The 20,881-nt window shown below is 38.9% G+C and overlaps 2 protein-coding genes across 9 annotated transcripts in view; one reads left to right on the top strand and one right to left on the bottom strand.

The window, feature by feature from the left end:
- nf1a (neurofibromin 1a) overlaps nucleotides 1-20,881 on the top strand; it is a 334,390-nt gene that overhangs the window by 183,089 nt on the left and 130,420 nt on the right. The window lies entirely within an intron of this gene.
- Nucleotides 11,431-14,935, bottom strand: omg (oligodendrocyte myelin glycoprotein). Its single transcript, XM_087977262.1, has 2 exons — nucleotides 14,821-14,935; nucleotides 11,431-13,816 (listed from the first exon to the last, which is right to left on the bottom strand). The coding sequence occupies exon 2, from the start codon at nucleotides 13,807-13,809 to the stop codon at nucleotides 12,271-12,273; it is 1,539 nt and encodes a 512-aa protein (XP_087833388.1). The 5' UTR covers nucleotides 13,810-13,816; nucleotides 14,821-14,935; the 3' UTR covers nucleotides 11,431-12,270.

The raw sequence follows: 20,881 nt of genomic DNA, 5'->3' as shown, positions 1-20,881 counted from the left end.
CCAGATTGTTTGTGCAGGATGAATAAACCCTCATGGCTATAACGCCAACAGATGTAACATTTTGGTGTAACCTAGAGATACTGAGGAATGGAAAAGATTATCTCTTTCTTTTTATGTCATCAGTGTCCAGCAGTTTTGTTTTGAAGAACTGCAATTTTTTTTCACCTAATGTGATCATTTGACCAGTTCTGAATAGAAGATGGTAGTGGTGCTGCTGGTACTTGGTTTTCACAATGAGAGTTGATCTGTATGCACCTGTTTGGAAAATTTAATTATGCAGTTGGTTAAATAGCTTATGTATGTTTCTGAGACAAAAGAAATGATTTACTTTGTGTTAAAACACCACTTGAGTTATATTGGTGTCATTCAGATATATCTTGAGTAAAAGGTTTGCAGTTTATGGGGAGAAAAAGTTGGAATGGAAACTAACGTTAGCAACCATATTAACAAACTGACTAATGTTTGAACTTCACTTACCCAGCACACCATCTAATCTCTCGTCATAACTATCTACCCATAAGTCTGTCGAACCAGTATGAGGCTGTTCTGAGAAGCTCGCCCTTTTCTGTTTGGGTTTGGCACAACAGATGTGTCCTGTCCATGGTCAGTTGGCAAAAGATTCCCAAATCATGATGGGAACCCAAACTTTGCTCAGGCAAATTGCAGCATGCATACCACCCTTGACTGATGTAAGCCAGTCTCTCTGGGACTAACCTAACTGGTGCCATTTAGATGTTTATTGATTGGTTGTGCCTACATTCTACAAGTAGGGCCATGTATTAAAGGGATGTTGCAGCTTAGAACTGGGTTTTGTGTATTTTAGCATATTCCATATGGACCAGTTTGCCTCCATTATCCATCCACAATGAAACTTGTTCAGAGCAGTTGTAACTTTTTTGTATGAATCCATTGCATGGAGTTGTTCTTAATCAATTCCAAGTTTATGTTCAATGACTTTAAAAATGACAAGTTGTTAACACCGCCAACCATGTCGCTGCCAAAAACACTACTTCGGCGAACACCGCCAGGAACTTCAATTGCTCTGGTGATGTCAGTTATGACATTAAAGACAATCCCATGACCGCGCCCACTCGAGAGACCGTCTCCACCTCCTCACCCAACTCCAGCTCTACATCAGGCCCCACCACTAAGTCCTGCCAGATATTCAGATATCCCCCCAGACCCCCACCTCACTGGGGATAAATGGTCAGTCCTTAGTAAAAGTCTTAACTTCATCCTACTCTGCCCTCTTGTCAACAGATTCCGCACGTGCTGTGATATTGAACTTTTCCTCTGCCTCCGTGTATACTTTCTCAATCACGATTCCCTCCCACCCTCTGAAGACCGTTTCTCCTGTTCCAACATATTCCATCCTTTTGGGCATCCCTTGCTGGCCTCTTACCCTTCCTCAACCTCTTTATCTCCAACTGCTGTCGTGACATTGGCTGCCTCACTCTGTCCACCCCTCTCACCCACTGCAACCTCTCATTCTGGCAACGCACAGCCTTCCAATCCCTTTGCTCCAATCCCAACCTCACCATTAAACCAACTGACAAGGGGGTGCGGTGATAGTATGGCACACCGACCTCTAGATCACTGAAACCAGACGCCACATTCCTATGAAGGTCCTATGTCTGAAATGTTGATTCTCCTGCTCCTTGGATGCTGCCTGACTTGCTGTGCTTTTCCAGCACCACACTTTTTGATTCTGACATTAACACAAGGATCTCAGATGTACAGTTGTGGTTGATGCATTATAGGGAAGACTTGGAAGCATTGGAGAGGGTGCAGAGATGATCTACCAGGATGTTGCCAAGTATGGAGGGAAGGACTTATGAGGAAAGGCTGAGGGACTTGAGACTGTTTTCGTGAGGAGGTTAAGAGGTGACTTACGAGAGACATAAGATGATCAGTGGATTAGGTAGAGTGGACAGCGAGAGCTGAGGGGGTGATAGATATTGGACAGATGTCAGAGATTGGCTCTTTACTCCGAATACTAAGGGCATGGCAAGTCTACACTAGTAGACTTGCCAACTATTAAGGGCATTGAAATGGTCATTTTGGGCAGCACGGTGGCACAGTGATTAGCACTGCTGCCTCACAGCGCCAGAGACCCTGGTTCAATTCCCGCCTCTGGCGACTGACTGTGTGGAGTTTGCACATTCTCCCTGTGTCTGCGTGGGTTTCCTCCAGGTGCTCCAGTTTCCTCCCACAACCCAAAAAAATGTGCAGGTTAGGTGAATTGGCCGGGCTAAATTACCCATAGTGTTAGGTGAAGAGGTAAATGTAGGGGAATGGGTCTGGGTGGGTTGTGCTTCGGTGGGTCAGTGTGGACTTGTTGGGCCGAAGGGCCTGTTTCCACACTAAGTAATCTAATCTAGTAGTAATTGATTGGATATACATATGGATGATAATGGAGTTGTGTAGGTTAGATGGCCTTCAGATTGGTTTCACAGGTTGGCGCAACATCGAGAGCAGAAGAGCCTGTACTGAACTGTATTGTTCTGTGTTCTATGCCCTAACTGATATATTGTACAGTTTGGGTTACACATAATTTAAATTGCTGATGTATACAGCATCCAGAGCAATACTGTTTAATGTGGCAGGTACAAGTATTGGAAACTAATTTGGAATTGCCACTCCCATTCCAGAAAATATGCTCTTGACGTAAACCTAGATAAAATGATAGTTTCATGGTTTTAGTTGAACAATTTAAACATTTGAATACTTTTCAAAATACTGTGTAGAGTACTTTAACCAGGAACAAGAAATTTATGTGGATAGTTCAAATGTTGATAATTGATTTGATATAATTGTGATGTTAATTATTGCTGTGTTAGTCCCTCAGACGCATCTGTAGTTATGTGTAGATATGATTTTTGATCCCTATCATTTTCAAAATGAAATGTTAAGGCATTAACTCAGAAGGTTTGCTGCTTACCCAAACAAACAGTTTAATGTTCACAATGAATTTAGAGCAATTTAGTTTCATGGGAGGAAAATGCTCAACAATGCATGTTCTGTACATGGAAACACAGTGCAAGTGTAACAACTACAAGTGTGGAAACCAATGGTTTATTGCTACAGTATGCACTTGATATATCATAACTTGTTTTAGCGGCTACTAAGCTTGTAGATGTCAGGCTCAAAGCTTGGTATTTGTCAGTCTGGAGTGCTTGACAGCCTTTCCAAGATTAATTGAGATTAAAAGAGTCAGCAAATGATATCCAGACATAGGCCATTTGGTGCTGGAAATAAAATACAACTGATGCATTTTAACTCTAAAACCCAGATTTAAAATTACAGTTTTGGTTCATAATTCCTTGGCAGCATTGCATTGGATTTTGATGTTTAATAAAGAAACATAATTGCTTTTTTAAGTTTCTTTAATTGAATATTTTTGTCTAACAGCATCAAATCTCTTAGTGCTCAGTTACCACAAATCAAGTAAACTGCATCTTCAACTGGGATGTGAGGGAAACAATTATTGTTTAAATTTTTTTGGAATCTGTAAAGTCTGAAACTAAACTGAACTAATGAGCATGCTTCTGTTAAATGCTCCATGTTGTAATGATGGGCTGGATATTATTGTCTTATACTGTTGGTGTCCTGATGCAAGTAATTGCATAGAGTCCTGATCATTAAACTGCTGTACTTGGGCTAGATAGTATTTAGATCACATTGGGACAGGTTGTGACTCAGATTTCCAATTGGTTTATTTGCTGTATTTTAATTGCTGCTTACAAATCTGTTGGGTTAAATCCAGCTCATTATGAACCTTCTTTTGACTGCCATGCCAGGACCTTTTGATTAATGTACATCACAGTAGTTGACTTGTAAACTTCCTAACCTGTCCCGAAGTTGCTGAATAAACATTCAGAATATCAGTGATCTTGGGTGTGATGCTTCATTGAATTGGAATGAAGTGAACCTCAATTTTTAAAGTCATAAAAATTTGATTCAGTATTAAGTTGGTTACCAAATGTAAAATCCTACTGAATGTTTTTGGAGGTTCTGCCTCTGGATTTTATTGCCAGTGTAGGTCTCACTGTGCATTCTGCTCCTGCAAGCTTTTGTTTGGATTGAATGACATCATCGTCAAAATGTTAACATTTAATTTTAAAAATCTCATTGCCCTCTTGAGTTTGACTGTACTTGGGTGCAGTCCACCACGGTGGCTCAGTGGTTAGCACTGCTGCTTCACAGCACCAGGTACCAGCTTCAATTCCCCTCTTGGGCGACTCTCTGTGTGGAGTTTGCACGTTCTCACCGTGTCTGCGTGGGTTTCCTCCGGGTGCTCCGGTTTCCTCCCACAATCCAAAGATGTGCAGGTTAGGTGAATTGGCTGTGCTAAAATTGCCCATTGTATTAGGTGCATTAGCCAGGGGTAAAATGTAGGGAAATGAGTCTGGGTGGATTTCTCTTTGGAGGGTCGTTGTGGACCTGTTGGGCTGAAGGGCCTGTTTCCACACTGTAGGGAATCTAATCCAACCTAAATAGTGGCAATCAGAGATGAGTAGACTTGATAGACTGCTCCACTGGAAAATGTGTAGCTGGGTTGCCTTTAGCAACGACCTCAATATTTTAGATATTAGATGGAGCTTTAAACAAACCACCCATTGTAAAAGGTGCAAAACTATCAGCATGTTAAAGTGAGGTCAGTCAAATGTTTTAAGGAGAAAATTTGAGTTCCGCAACAATTTTCCCCTAAACTTGTCTCATCCAAAATTCTTGACTAACATGTTTGTGTTTTTTGCTGCATTGTATGCTGTTTTTACTAATTGTAGTATAATTCACTTTTGTTTTAGCTCAACTTGAGATTCCTCACTTGCTTTATTTTGCCTTTTAACATGGTATTATGTTAGGCAGCTACCACAAATTGTTCTTAAATGTGTTAATTTTGCAACATCAATGTACCTTTGGGGCTTAAAAATCTTCATTAGATGCTGCTGCTTTACTGTGCCTACAAATTGTTGTATTCATGTTGTTATTACTGCTTCAGAATATTAATAACTACTCTACCTGTTAGAATTGTAAGTCAACAAATGACAGCAAAGCCATCCCTTTTAGTGTATGGTGAGGACCGCTGGACACCATTTCTTCAGTTGGTTCTCTGGCAGTTGGGGCCTTCTGTGTCGTCTTAAGGTTTTCTTCATTCCCTTGCTACCTTTAGCTGTTCCTACTTTCTGCTTCTCAGGTTAGCTGTCTTTTAAATTTCTTCAGTTCTATAGTCGATTTTTCTTTTTTTTTCAAATTGCTAACATTAACAGTGTCATTCAATCCCCTCTTGGCCTTCACACAAGTAGTTCATCTGGTGTTCCATTTCTTTTCCAGTGCAGTGGCATTTTTCTTCAGGTCTATTATTGTTTTAAATGCTACCCACTGTAGTTTCTTGCTGTCTTGAAGGACAAAATAATACCAACATTAACAGTTTTCCACAAATGCTGCCTGACCTGCTATATATTTTTGGGTTTTTCTTTTTGTTTTCAGATTTCCAGTGCTAGTACTATTTCTTTGAACATTGGACTGGCAAATTTACTGAATAAGTCAGCAAGTCCATTGTATAAGCACATGCAGTTATGCCTCAGTCAGTTTATCCTTATCCTTTCATTTTATAATCCCCTTTGAAGCTTTTTGAAGTTAACTAGTTGATGGCATTAAAGTAATGCAGCACGAATGATGTTGGATGATATAACTATTCTCAAAGGAAAAACAAATCCACATTGTGGTTGTACTGGGCATGAATGTGTGAAACATGCGAGTGAATTCTGTACAGTCACCAGAATTTATGGAGAGTGTACTTCAAGGCAACATATGTATTTAAATTACCAACTCATACAGCTCAATCTGTATGTTAAGAGACATTGATCTAACGTTTTGTTTATTTGGATTGAACTGTGCAGCCCATGCTAGTTGCAATCGGATTGTAATCTTGATGTTGTGTTTTGGGCATGTATTTGGGATTCCTGCTTGCACACTGCACCATTGGAGGTGGCTTCATACAGTTGATTCACCTCTCACCAAATTCACAGGTGTTTTAGTTCTTAAAGAAATGATGTGCATCTTAACAAGAAAACACATCATAAGAAATAGATTTTGTTGAACTTGGCACTTTTAAATGACTTTGGGAAGAAAAAATAAGTTGGGCATACATCGTACCTAACAACTAACTGTCCCAAATACTTTGCAGTTTTGAAATACTGTTGGCATGTCGAGAAGTAGCTCTCAAATCCAATATTTAAATGAATATAAGGCTTTTTTCAGACAATTGAGAATTATGTTTGTCTTGAATCTATAATCCTGTATGCAATTCTATTCTATGATTTCCTTTCAAATCAGCATTTTATGCCCTTTGTGTCTACATGACGCAAGTCTTTGTAGAATTTGTGGATCTGTTCGCCGAGCTGGGAATTTGTGTTGCTGACGTTTCGTCCCCTGTCTAGGTGACATCCTCAGTGCTTGGGAGCCTCCTGTGAAGCACTTCTGTGATCTTTCCTCCGCCATTGGTAGTAGTTTGAATCTGCCGCTTCCGGTTGTCAGTTCCTGGAACCGGAAGCGGCAGATTCAAACTACTACCAATGGCGGAGGAAAGATCACAGAAGTGCTTCACAGGAGGCTCCCAAGCACTGAGGATGTCACCTAGACAGGGGATGAAACGTCTGCTACACAAATTCCCATCTCGATGAACAGAACCACAACGACGAGCACCCGAGCTACAAATTTTCTCTCAAACTTTGAATTTGTGAATCGTTTAGATGTAGACTTAGAACTGTGTGCTGTGGTAACTTTAAAAAAAAACAAGTTCATTCAATTGTAGGTACTTGTGTAGATTGCCAGATTTGAAATGCTGTATTTGATCAAGGTGGGTTGTCCAGTCTGACACCTCTGATTCCTGTTGCTAGCTCCTTTTTTTTTTCAGGATTTGAATGTTTCCTTTTGGGTGCCATGAATGTTTTATACTGCTGGATCTGACCTCTGCCACGAGAGAAAATAAAGATGTATACTTTAAACAACTTATTTTGCAATCACAATATGTGTCAAATTGCATGACAAATCACGTAATGCTGGTGAAATATAGAATAGATGACACTCCATTTGTTCATAACAGTCTCCAACAGAGCAAACTGATAACCAGAGAAAAGTTGACCATTTGAAGTTTGCGTTGCCGAGAACATGGGGGAACATCTCATTTGTCACTCTGATAAAAGATCGTGCCATTGGATCTCTTGTCTATTGAGAGGAAAATTGCTTCACCTTTAAACTGAAAGATGGCACCCATGACATACAAAGCTTCTCTCAGTACTTGTTAGGTTATAATTGTGCTAATTTTGTAAGACTTCCTTTGTCAGACCACATTAATTGATATTTGATTTTCAGTATCAAGGGCTATGGGGAGAAAGGAGTTGAGAAACTTATCAGCCATGATTGAATGGTGGAGCAGACTTGATGGGCTGAATGGCCTAATGTCTGCTCACATGTCTTATGATTCTCAACCTTTGGTGGGGACATGCAGCATCCTTAGTCCAAGGATATGGAATGTTAAAATATACTGACTGCATGTGGTTCTGACTGCCTCATTGTGAAGGAACGACCCAGGACTTGTACCTGCCACATCTAAATTTTCTGTCTCAAAGCTACATGAAAATGATAACGCACAAAAAAGACAAAACCATAACCTATTGCTGCTAAATCAATTTTGGTTAAATTGAAGTCAGTAGACAACTTCCCACCAACCCAAGTTAGAAGCTTCACTTATGAAAAAACAACTTCGGATTTAAGCTGTTATCTATTCAGGTACTTTGGTAGTGCACAGTGCAGCTTGATGTTGTGAACTTGGGTATTGCTCAGAAAAAAGACATGCTGTCTCAGTGTTCCTTAGACTTATCAGGAGAGATGTGTGAATTTCTAATTATAAATAGAACAAGGGAGTTAGACTGCATTTGTTTGCTTGTGGATTCTAATCCAAACATTATTATGAAGAACACACTGGGCAAGAGACTTTTTTATTTGAAAGTGTAGCGCCTGCGCATATTATCCACTAATAGGATGCTGCTGTTAAACCAGAAACACATTTTAATGGATAATGTGAGAGATTTTCAATGCTGAGCTTGTGCTTGCTGTGTTGGCCATATTCCAATGACTGGTCCTATGGTTGTAGAAGAATTACATCCGAAATGTTGACTTCTCTACCTCCTGATGCTACCTGGCTTACTGTGTTCTTCCAGCCTTCTGCATGGAATCCTATTTTGGATTCCAACATCTGCAGTTTTTTTGTCTCTAACCTATAGTTGTTTGCAGCAGGCAGAATAATGGCCATAGTCAAGGAACACATGCTTACAAAGCTCAATGTTGTGATGAACGTCAGATGTGATTCTGGGATTCGCAGTGTTTCAATAAAGAATTCTGCGAATTCTAGGAATTGCACTGACAGCCTGTTTAATGGTTGGCTCACAACGTGGCTCACTTAGCATTACTAGAACGTAACATATAGTCTTTCATAGGTCCCTGTCCACTGCAAACAGAATATATGCAGATGCTGCATGTTTTTCATTTAAACAAAAACACGGGAGTGGGGGAAAGTTTGTAGTGAAACTAATCCCCTATAGTCAACGTCTCGACTAATCAAGTCCACTTGCCAACTGGTCACTCCTTTTTTCCATGCAGTATAAATTGTTATTCCCTTTGAAATTTGGTATTCTTGCATTGTTTGGATGAGGACAAATTGAAAAGCTTTGATAATGTCTTCCTTCAGGAGCATTCAGTGTAGATAAACTGTTTTGGTTTGTCAGCAAAGTTTGAATGTGGAGGAATGAGATTCAACTCTATTGTTAGAAGCATAATTTCTGAGAAGATTTGATAAGCTGGGGCCCCTCAGCATTTACAATAAAAGGCTTGTAAGGGTTTTAAGACAAAAAATTCATTAAACAGTCCAGTGAATTAAAATTCAAAAATACATTTTTAAAATTTATTAGAGTCTGTGCTGGAGAAGGAGCTTGGACCCTGGGATCATAAACTCATTATGCCACATCTAAATTATGTAATGGGGCCACAGTAAGCTTTAATTTGTTTGGAGCAAATGGTCTAGAAAATCTATCTTTTGCCTGCATGATTTTCTGATATGTACAATTGTGTTGCTGTAGTACAGCTTTTTTTCTGCAGGAGAATTGCAATGACCCATTCACAATGTTCTCTAGCTATAGAGCAGAATTGCAACATTGTGATTCACTGTGCTTCGGGGATTCTCTTTTTGACATTTTTAAAGTTGTGCCCAAATTAGATTGGTGGAAATTCCCAAATTTAAGAAAGCAAGCTAGCTGGGGGTGGTGCCATATGAGGGGTTTGTGGAGCTATATGGTAATTGAGATAGCACTTGGAAAATATGAAGGAACTGAAGTTAAAATGTTCATGGAATATTCAGTTATCAGGATAACATTTAGTTTAGCACACAGTTATCTCCGCATGCTAACTGGATTACATGAGAGCTTATGGTGGAATAAGCTGAACGTGGTTTCTGGGAATTCTGGTCTCTTGCTCTTTGCCAATGTGTGTTTATGCAAACTTGAATGAATTTTTAAAATCTGGTTACTGGTAGAAACTTCCTAAGTTAAATGAGTTACATCATGAAACAATCTCACTTTCAGCTTCAAAGCCCTTCAATGTTTTCTACATCAAACTTAACCTAAGGATATGGTAAATGAGTGCATCTGTGGGCGGCACGGTGGCTCAGTGGTTAGCACTGCTGCCTCACAGCACTAAGGACTCTGATTTGATTCCAGCCTCAGGCAACTGTCTGTGTGGAGTTTGTACATTCTCCCTGCTTCTGCGTAGGTTTCCTCCCGCAATCCAAAGATGTGCAGTTTAGGTAAATTGGCCATGCTAAATTGCCCATAGTGTTGAAGGCTGTGTAAGGTTAGTTATATTGGTCAGGGGTAAATGTAGGGTAATAGGGTTGAGGAATGGGTCTGGGTGGGTTCCTCTTCGGAGAGTCGGTGTGGACTTGTTGGGCCAAATAGCCTGTTTCCACACTGTAGGGATTCTATGAAGAGTTTGGTTTCATTCCGAGCTTTGCATTCCAATAACTAATGCATTTGAACTGTGGTGATAAAGTCCAAAATGAAACAAAGTAACTCTTTTAAATTAGTTGTTGATTGTCTTCTGTATTAGATGAGCATATCATAACTTGATGCCTTGTGTAATGGAAACTGCATTCACTGAGGAGAGGGCTATAGAAATTAGTTATAAAGGAGCATGACAGCTCTTATGTATGAAAATGAAGTGTGAAGGTGCTTCAGGGTGACAGCAATTGATGTGCCAATTGAGTGTTCAAAGTGTTGGAAGACACAATAAAGGATCGGTTGAATCTTAGCACATTTGTGATTCAAAAGACTTTTTCCAAAAGACGACAATGTCAAGCTTTAAGTTTCATAGAAACATGAATAGATTGGCCGTTCAGCCCCTTGAGCTCATTCCATCATTCATTGAGATCATGGTTGATCTGTGGCCTAATTCCATACACCTGCCTTGGGCCCATATTCGTTAATACCTTTCCTTAACAAAAATTTATTTGTCTCGGATTTAAAATTGACAGCACATCCACACCTTTTGCCTATTAAAGTCCTTCTTAACATCTTCCCTGAATGGTCTGGCCCTAAATCTCACTCTGTACCTAGTTCTAGAATCCCTAACTGGTGTGGAAACAGTTTATCTTCATCTACCCTGTCTTATCACGATGAATTAGATCAGATGACCCCTTAATCTTCTAAATTCTGGAGAAAACAGACCGAATTTGTGAAATCTCTTCTCAAACTTAATCCCTAAAGTCTGGATTTCATTTTCGTAAACCTGTGTACCACCTTCAAGGCTAATATATCCCTCCTAAGGTATGAGTCCAAGTGGGGTCTAACCAGGGTTTTGTGTAACTGCTGCATAACTGCTGCATAACTTCTGCATTCCCATGATCCAGTCCTTTGGATGTGAAGGCCAGCATTTCATCAGCTTGCTTGATTATTTTCTGCACCAGTTTGTGGCATTTTAACGATTTATGCACCTAAACCTTCAAGCTCTTTGGACATCAACTGTATTTAACTTCATACCGTCTAGAAAGTACACCAATCTATTCTTTTCAATCCAAAATGGATAATCTCGTGCTTGCCTATTTTGAAGTTGATCTGCCACAGTTTTGCCAATCACTTAAATATATCAATAACTGTTTATATTTCCATGCTATCATTTGCACTGTCTGCACTGCCTAACTGTCATTAGTAAATTTAAATAGATGACCTTTTCTATGCCATTATCCAAGTTATTATTAAATAATGTGGATAATTAAGGCCCTAACACCGATCCAAGTTGGCCACCACTGGTCACATCCTGCCAGTAAACCATGAGAATAGTTTAAATAGTGAGATATTTTCATGTCTGCTCTTGTTACGTTTGCAAGACTCAACATTTTATTTGAAATTTAGTTTCATTACATTGAAATTACTTATCAAATAATTTAGTGGTTGCATGCATCCACATATCAGAAAGAAAAATGCTCAAAATTTTATAGTACAAATAGAGAGTAAATAGTTAGACATTTCAGGTCACAGAAATTGTTTAGTTGTAAAATTCTGAAACTATTCATAAGTTTGTTTTTGCTGAAAAAAGTTTGAATTCTGAATGTATATCACAACTGCTTTATGTTTAAATGAAAATGTTCAAAACGTGGTCGAATGGTAGGCTTCATATGGTAACCTTTGTTTGTAAGTGTCCTTTTTTAATGTTTGCTGGTGGGTCAGCTCAAAATTGAGATTTATTCTCTCTCCTCACGTTTTCTTGTTGGTGGTGACCTGTCGTGCTGCCATACATCTGGCAGTATCAGCACCTGCTGCTCTTCAGTGCCTCATCCAGGTAGCTGTTTATCATGTGTTAGTCTTGACCTCAAATGTTTTAAAAAGCTATGCTGGTGGGGCTGGGAGAGGTAGTGGTTACTCGCATCTGTATTTATTAGTGTGCACTTTCCAGCAGGAGTCAACAAGTCATAGTCGGGACTGGAGTTATCTAATTTGACATTTTAAAATTCTTCTCCCATCTTTCCTGGCTGTGGGACAAAGCAGACGTGGCTGAAGGAAATTGGTGCATAACAGACCAAAGATCAGATTTGGTCCCTAAGCCTTCAGAGGAGAATTTTTGATTTTTAATTTCTGAAAAGAAAATACAAAATACCTGATTCATTAGCCAAAAATGGTATTGACTTACTGTCGCTAACTGTTTCCCTTGTTTAAATGTTTAAATAAACAGTGCTACCAGCATGGGGAAAGCCATGATATAGAGTGTTATTCCTATACATTCATGTGCTTTTGAGTTTGTGCTTTCTGCTGTTGTTGCATTATACTTCATGACATTTGTGGTTCCAGTGATTCCATTGACCTTTGGTGAGGTTGTCAGATTGGTTGGATTATTCTTAATGGTACTGGAAATACTCCTCATTGCAGCATGAGAAGTGGTTGCATTGATGATACTTGGTTCAGAATATGTTGAGAATGTAACTGATGCAGTTGGCCTGTGACTTGCAGTGGGCATTGGCTCAAAGGTTGACAGAGGCATTGAGCCATTGATCTGACTGTTCAGAGTTCCATTTCTGTCAGCCATTGTGATGAACAAGGTTGAAATGGTGCTGTTGGAAGTAAACTGAGCAGCTGTAATGAGCATTGAGGATGCTGGAAGTATATCTGTTGTATTTGTAACAATAGGAGGATTGCTTGAACTTTCAGTGCTACCTGATGTTTGAGTAGTAATGCTTTGGGTTGTTATTTCCAACACCGGTTCATTAACAGAGCTTCGTTCAGGTGAATTCAAACTGGCATTTTTGATTTTTTGTAAAAAGGATGAAGTATCAGTTCCTTGACTCACAAAAGATTGGAGTGTTTTTGCCTCATTCCCCTTGGACACAGTAGTTGGAGTTGTTCTGATTTTAGCCTGTTGATGAGTGAAACTTGAAGTATGAATTGGTAGTGTCACAGTGCTTGGGTCAGAGGTAATCGTTGCTTTCTGAGTAGACTCAGTTTCTTCTGTGCACGGAACTCCAAGCACAGTTGCTGCCACACTTTTTGTCCAGGTCAGTAGATAGGAAATATGATCCAGATTGTTGCATTCCCACAAATTTCCATACAGTGTAATCAACTGCAAGCCAGTGAGTTGATCAAAAGTTCCATTTGGAATAAACGTGAAACTGTTATTGTTCAAGTACAATTTTGAAAGTCTTTTTTGCCGAAAAGTATCGGGTAGTATATTCTGCAAGTTATTGTGAGATAAATCTAAAGTTTCCAAGTTATATGGTGTGTTGGTTGGGACCGTCCAGAATCTATTTCCACTGACGTTGAGGAATTTGAGGTTAATTAATGTGTTGTTAATTAGAAAAGCCCTTTCAATCAGGTTGTCAGACAAATCCAGTATTTTCAGGTTCCACTGGGTGACAGTGTCTTCTTTCTCAAGTACTTTGATAAGATTGTTAGCAGCATAGATTTCCCAAAGTGCCCTTGGAAATTCGGTTGGCATACGAGTGAGCAAATTGTTTGACATGTCGAGGAGCCTCAGGTTGGTGAAATTGGTCAGCTTATTGCTGAGATCTTTAATGCCATTGTGGGAAATATTTAGGTGTATTATATTGTCCTGGATGTTCTCTGGGAGTTCTGTTAAGCCTTGGCCTGAGCAGTCTACATACCTGTCATTTTGTCTGCATAAGCACTTGGAAGGGCAGGTTGTTGCAGCTGAGGATAGGGTGGACAAAAGGGCCAAGATACAGCTGGAGAACTTGAAATAGTCCATTGTTTTCCTATAAAGAAAATTGCAGATTGATTTGTTTACCCTCGTCAACATGTTTACTTAAAAGAAAAATATATTACTCCCCCCCCCCCCCCCCCCCCCGCCATGCAATATTATTGGTATGAGCTGGTGGCTGAATCCAATGCACTCAGTGGATTGTGATACTGAATGCCACAGGTTTACTTGCCCCCTTACCACGAAGAGTACTTCGGTAAAATGCCTGACCTCAACTCAAACGGGGATACTCAATGAAATAGCTTCTCTGACAAGATAATTGCAGAGAGTATCTTGAATACATGCCTCGCATTCTAACACTTGCATGGCACAGTTCCAGGGTGGCGTTGGAGAGGGCTTCATACTTGAATTTGTATAATAATTCAGATGTCTGAATGCTCCATTATTGTTGCCCGTGAAACAACAACTAGATGCACAAATGCTCTGGAATGAATAAATCAACAGACAGTGTTGCAGCAAAAGATTTGTGTCAATTTGGTATGGTCCTGTTGTGATTTTTTTTCTTACAATTCATCCACAATAAGATGGTCCTGATGAATGAATTATTGATTTTTAAAATTTGATTTTGGCAATGTTTTTATTGTTATAACTTTCCCATTACTTAATTATGGATTTTTAATATTGACAATTATTATCAAAAAGCTTGACCGTAGCATTGGTTATGACCAAGAAAAGCTCCATGCAATTAAATATTCACACTTCACTAAACTGCCAGCTTAATGCATTTGGTTAATGCTCCATTTTTAAAACATCTTTTAAGAAAAAAGACAATACAATTTTTGTGTGGAAAGAGAAAAATATACGATGAGATTATCATTCCTTCATGAACAGCAAAATTACAGCTGCTGCTTTGGATTTTTAAATCGCAAACACAGCATTAAAAATCTGATTTAGCTGGTCTCAACAAATTTGTTTCTCTCTGCAGCCTCCAGAAAATGGTGCAGGTGAAAAAAATTCTAAATAAAAATCAAAATCCAATAGAAAAATTAGTAGACTTACCACAGCAACCCTTTGCGAAGAGGATCTTTGCTGCTGAAGTGTTCTTGGTGCAGATGTTCAAATTCTGGATAGCTGCTTTACAGAGGAGCTATTTATACCCACTCCGAAAAGACGCAGGGATCTTTAGTGCAAGCACCATGCTCTGTTCTGAGTATAATCTAAATTATATGTTATTGACAATATGACCTCATTTTGACAACACCTCCCTCGTGTGAGTATGGCACAAAAGTTTAATTTATTACTTCAATAGTACTACATAAGTAATAGACTACCTGGGTGGTATATACACATTGTTTGTTCAGTGTTGAAAAATATATTGATATGTCTTGCACATTTTGTAATGGGGAATGTTAGTCTTGTATAGAATTAAGGCTATTGCCTTGCAGCTTCTTGAGAAGACTTTGTTGAGTAATGGAATGAGATGCCTAAAATAGTAATGTAGAAAGGAAAGTCTAGAAAACAATGTTGCAAAACCTGATTTCAATAACCAAAAGCTGCAACTCATGTCACTAATGCAAATACATTGGCATTTTTGTCATGTGAAGGCGACACAGGAAATTTGGAATTAGCCTATTCTGAATTAGCTTGAATATATTGCTGACATTTCACCAATTTTCCTTAATCTTTGCATGTTGCTTTCCCTAATTGTTGGAAGGATGTGAGAAGTGGTAAACTATATGACTTTCCTCCATGATGGTCATACTGTCGGTTTCTTCATAGTATTCTTAAATGTCCACTTGTGAACCACTTGAGCAAGATGATGAAGGAATTTTTTTTTTCAAAAAAAGGTCCCTTGTCTTATTCTCCTTCTGATCTTGGGTGTTTCAGTTTCCAGAAAAAAAATTTCTATCGCTATTTTCAAATCTCTCCCTGGCCTCACTTTGCCCCATTTCCGATGCACTCTATCTATGAAACCTTCATAGGCGTCTGTGCAGTTCTGAGCTCTGTGCATCCAAAATTCTCACCATTCTACTAATGGCAGTTGTACGTTCAACTGCTTAGGTCCTAGGCTTTGGTATTCATTCCTTCAACTTTACTGTCTCGGTGCTGTCCTCCCCTTTCAAAACACTCATTAAAAATGATCGCCTATTCTGATGTCGTCTTGTGTAGTGCTGTACCACATTATTCTTAAGAAATACTCAGATGTTTTGCTACCTTAAGTGTTATATAATTGCTGGTAGTTAGTTATTAATTGACTTGAATTTTGGTTTATTATTCTTTGTTGTTAGATTGTTGAGTATCCTATAACATTCTCAGTGGTTTAAGATGTTAAAAGTTGTCCTTCAGTCAGTTAGTTTGGCACACCTTTGAGCCATACTTCAGTTTCGCTGAAATGCACTGTGCCTTCATTTGATCTTTATTGTTCACTGAAAGGGAGTTCTGTTTCCTCATTCACCAATGCTTTGGGAAATCACATTTTCAACTTAAACACCTTCACAAATTATTTTCCTCAGTATATGTGTGAGGAGTACTGTTCTTGATCTCTGTTTGACATTCTTTCACACATTACCCTCAAAAATAGATGTCAGGTTCCACCTGAGATATTTCAATAAACAATTTTAGTAAGTCATAGGCACTTCCATTAAGTGGCAAATGTAACACCAAAATCTTTAGCATTATCCAAAAAAGAAGGGTCTGTTTCCATGCTGTACATCTCTATGACTCTAATTCTCCTGGTGCCCCTGCCTATTCTTATCCCTTTGACAGGAGCAAGTAAAATACATAGACTCTATCTTATTGGTGATATTTTTCCTTGATTTATTTTCATGACTGTGGGCATTGCTGAGAAGGTTAATATTTTGCCCATCCCTTATTGTCCTTTAATTGGATGCTAAGCCATTTGAGAGGGGGGCAGATAAATGTTATCCACATTTCTGTGAATGTAGAGTTGTGTCGATTAAGCCAAGTAAGGATGACAATTTTTTAAAAAAATCATAGTAGCGATTTAAAGAAGCAGATGGGTTTTCAAGAAAATTTACAATGGTTTTATGGTCACTACTACTGAAACTAGCTTTTTTTTAAAAAATTCAGTTAATTAATTGAATTTAAACCCCATTGGGTGGTGTGGTGGTATTTGAGCTAGTGATCCCAGTATATTGCCCAATGCCTCTGGACAATCGGTTAATTGTTATTACCACTACCCATCACTTACCCCTATTTATGTTATGCCTTGTGCAATATGGCTGTTGCACATGTCTAAGCAGCAATTTTGAAAAGTGTACTTATTAATTATCAAGTGCTTTGGAATTTTGCAAATAGAAAGTTATTTTGTGTTCATTTGATCCATTCCTATTGAGCAAGTGAACGGTGAGGATTAAGAGATGCGAAATCTGGAATTTTATCTATTGAGTATTTTCCCACCAAATCGTCAGATCGTATTGAACAATTATTTTTAATCTGTTCTTGTGTTTTTAGTTGCCCGTTAGGAAAAAGAGTGGAGATTAATGTCTGTCAGGTGTAAGTGCAGTCCTGATGAAGGGCTTTTGCCCGAAATGTCGATTTTACTGCTCCTCGGATGCTGCCTGAACTGCTGTGCTTTTCCAGCACCACTAATCCAGCAGTCCTGAATATAGAAATACTTGCTCGCAAACCTTGGTCAATAAAAATCAAAGGAAAAGGCCCTTTTTTTTTTCAAACCAAAGAGACCTTAAATATGTTTATTGTATGCTTCTTGGTTGAGATAGAATAACAGATTATAAATCTTGCAAAATCCTTTCTAATCTCAATCCTTGGTGAGTAGACTTGGGGTCAGTGAGGTCTCCTGGATTGTCTATTAATTCACATGGTACCTAAATAGTATGTTCAATGCTCAGTTGCAGGAATTCAGCAAATTGATGTCGTTGCATGAGCTGGCAGTCTCTTTCAGAATCCCACTATAGTCTGGGGGAAAAAAGCAAAGCATTCCAAAGAGTTGAATAATACTTTATGGATATGAGGGAATCCAGCAGTATTAAGATTATTCTTACTGATCGAGAAATTCTGGAGCAATACCCATTTGGTTAGTGATTAGAGTTTGAAATAAGATGGCATTTTAAAAAGAGTGAATTTTTAAGCAACGTAACACTTCATCCTTGATTCAATCATAATGCAACACAGTGATACTGCTATGTTGTTTCTGGTTGTGCTAAGTCAGAGAGTGGGACTTAAACTCAGTACCTATTGACTCAGCGCTGAGCGGTTGAACTGCTGCTCTTTTTAAAAGGTGCAATGAAAATACAAGCTGTTGGAATTACTGGTCATTCTTGTTGGGCCAGCACTCCGTGTTGTATTGCCACACTCATTTGAAATGCCAGTGTTTTACCATCTCATTTTGCTTTTATGATAATGCTAAACTTGAGCAGAGCAACTTGTGTGAAGAACTGAATCTCGGATTTATTCCAGTACTCGTAGTTGGAGTTAAATTTAGTGCGGTTAATAAGGTATCTATAGATGGGTTTTGCACCTGGCATTGTATTCATATTGTTAAGTTTAGAATAGTTTTGTGCCATTTTACTTATGAGAGGTAATAGTATCAAATGACTTTTTGTACCCATGTTAAAGCATTCTATGTACTGCATTGTGGTTAGTTAGATTTTGTGCATGTATCCATATACTTTTGACTGTAAGGTGTGAATGCAACTAACGAATCACTGCTGAGGCAGTTTGAGGACAACTTGCAAGTGTATAATCCACTATCACAACTTTCTTAAATACGCAAGACAAAAATTGGTGACAGATTTTGGGGTCATGTGATGCTATCAAGGTATTTGAGATGCTTGCAGTTATCAAAGTCCCAGTGTCTGAAGCCCAAATGCAACAGGATTGGTTAAGGATTTGCCAACCTTGATGTCATGAGCAACATTGGTAGACTTTGATTCAAAGCCAGAAGTAAAAATTGGAGTCATGGGAACCATTCCTCATGAGACTTTAGTGTGAGTCTCAGTGTGATTTTAATCAATGCTGCTGAAAGTGTGTAGTTTTGACTAAAGAACACCTTAACATGCTTTGTTTTTAATTTTATGTAGTAAGTTTCTGCCATTTACATCTGTGGACACTAATTGCAGAGAAGTGATTTACTCACGCAAATGATTTAGAGGATGGTATTGCATCTGGCAGTAAGTCACTTGAATTTCCCCACACATGATGACAATATGATTGTAGGTATTGCATTATTGATCTCACTGGTAGATGCTGTATGGAACAACATTGTCCCCATAATTACCTGATGCTTCATAACAGTGTGGTTTTGAAAAGCAATTAGTTTTGGTGGGAGACATGTCACCAAGCCTCTTGCATTGATGGGTGGGAGAGAAGCTGTTACCATTGAAATGAAGGCTTACATTTCAGACAAACAGCTGACTTTGGCACATTCCAGATGTTAAGTGGGAAGTCATGAATGAATGTTGCAAGATTATAGTTAACTTGCAATTCTTTTGTCAGTTTTTCTTTCTCTGAGACAATTATCTCCAGCAGTTTAGCATTCCAGTCTCATCAGGTGATGTGTGAACGTTGATGTCGACTTCTGCAAAGCTTATGGAATGTTACTGCAAAGTCGAGTCTCATAGTGCTACCAGTCAATATTGAGCTGTTGAATGTGTTTTTAAAACAGTGCTTATGTAGAAAAGATATGTGTTTAAACCTAAGTCAGTCAAGATAGCATGAAGAATGCTGGTGGAAGGAGTCATTAAGAGTATTATCAAACAACAGTTGCTTAGTTAGAGCCTGTTTACTGTAACTCAGTTTGGTACTGCTATGAATTCTCAGCTCATGACCTCATTACAGCCTTAGTTCAAACATGGACAAAAGAGCTGAATTTCAGAGTGGAGATAAGAGTGACTGCCTTCGGCATCAAGGCTACGTTTGACCAGGCGTGGTGTCAAGGATCTATCACAAAACTGGAGTCAATAGGAATCATGGGCATACTCTCTATTGGCTAGAGTCATACCTGGCACAAGGCAAAATGTTAGTCAGATATTTCAGCTTCAGGACATATTTGCATGTGCTCCTCAAGATTGTGTCTTATGCCTAAATATCTTCAGCTGCTCCATCAATGACCTTCCCTCCATCATGGTGTTTGCTGATGAGTAGACATGGTTCAGCGTCATTCGTGACTCACATTCTGAAGCAGTCCATGTCTGAATACAGTAACACCTGGACAGTATGCAGCCTGAGCTGACACGTTGCAGGTAATGACTATCTACAAGGTGAACTGCAGAAATTCACCAAGAATTCTTAGACAGAAGCTTCCAATCCACTGTCACTGTCATCTAGGACAAGGGCTGCAGGTACATTTGAACACCACCTGCCAGCTCTGTCTGATCTACTTCCCATCCTGACTTGGAAATGTATCACCATTCCTTCACTGTCGCTGGTTCAGAATCCTGGAATTAACACCCTAACGGTGCTATGTCTGCCTACACCAAATGGACTGTGGGGATTCAAGAAGAAACTCAACATCACTTTCTAGAAAAGGAACAAATGATGGATCATAAATGCTGGCGCAACCAACAAAACTTGCAACCCATGAGTGAGTTAAAGAAAAGAAATTGCTACCTGTGTCACTTAGCACAACAAAATTTTTGTCTTTGTGCAGATTTTACTGGGATTTATCTAATCATTGGATTATGTCACTGTCATTTAGGGCTAACTATAAAATCTCAGTAGGAAACCCATGAGAGAATACACTTCACCCCCCCCCCCCCGCCACAGAAAAAGGTGGAAGAATCTCTACACGCATATTTAAGGCAATGGTTTAAAAAAGTAAAAATTTAAAAGAAATATAAATCTCAATTTAATTTAGTTTTAACTGAAAATGCACAGCAGGTCAATCAATAAAAGGACGACAAATTTTTTCATCAAGATTCCTGCTATATACGGTTTCTGACCTAATATAGTCAAGCCCTGAATCATGAAACAACAGAGCAACTGGTAAGGGAAACTAGGAGGGCCAAGATTGCCTTCATGAAATGGAGCTGCTTCCCAGGAGAATCCAGCTATTGTAAATCTTTTAATATTGAAATAACCACTCTCCTCTTCAGCAAATAGTTGCTACTTGAATAAATTGATGATGAGATCAACCACG

This window comes from Chiloscyllium plagiosum, unplaced genomic scaffold (assembly GCF_037043375.1).
Source record: "Chiloscyllium plagiosum isolate Xiang-an unplaced genomic scaffold, Cpla_swu_hap1 HiC_scaffold_31, whole genome shotgun sequence".
Classification (NCBI taxonomy): domain Eukaryota; kingdom Metazoa; phylum Chordata; class Chondrichthyes; order Orectolobiformes; family Hemiscylliidae; genus Chiloscyllium; species Chiloscyllium plagiosum.
The sequence above is the reverse complement of the archived record's forward strand: the minus strand, read 5'-3'. Positions and strand labels throughout refer to the sequence as shown.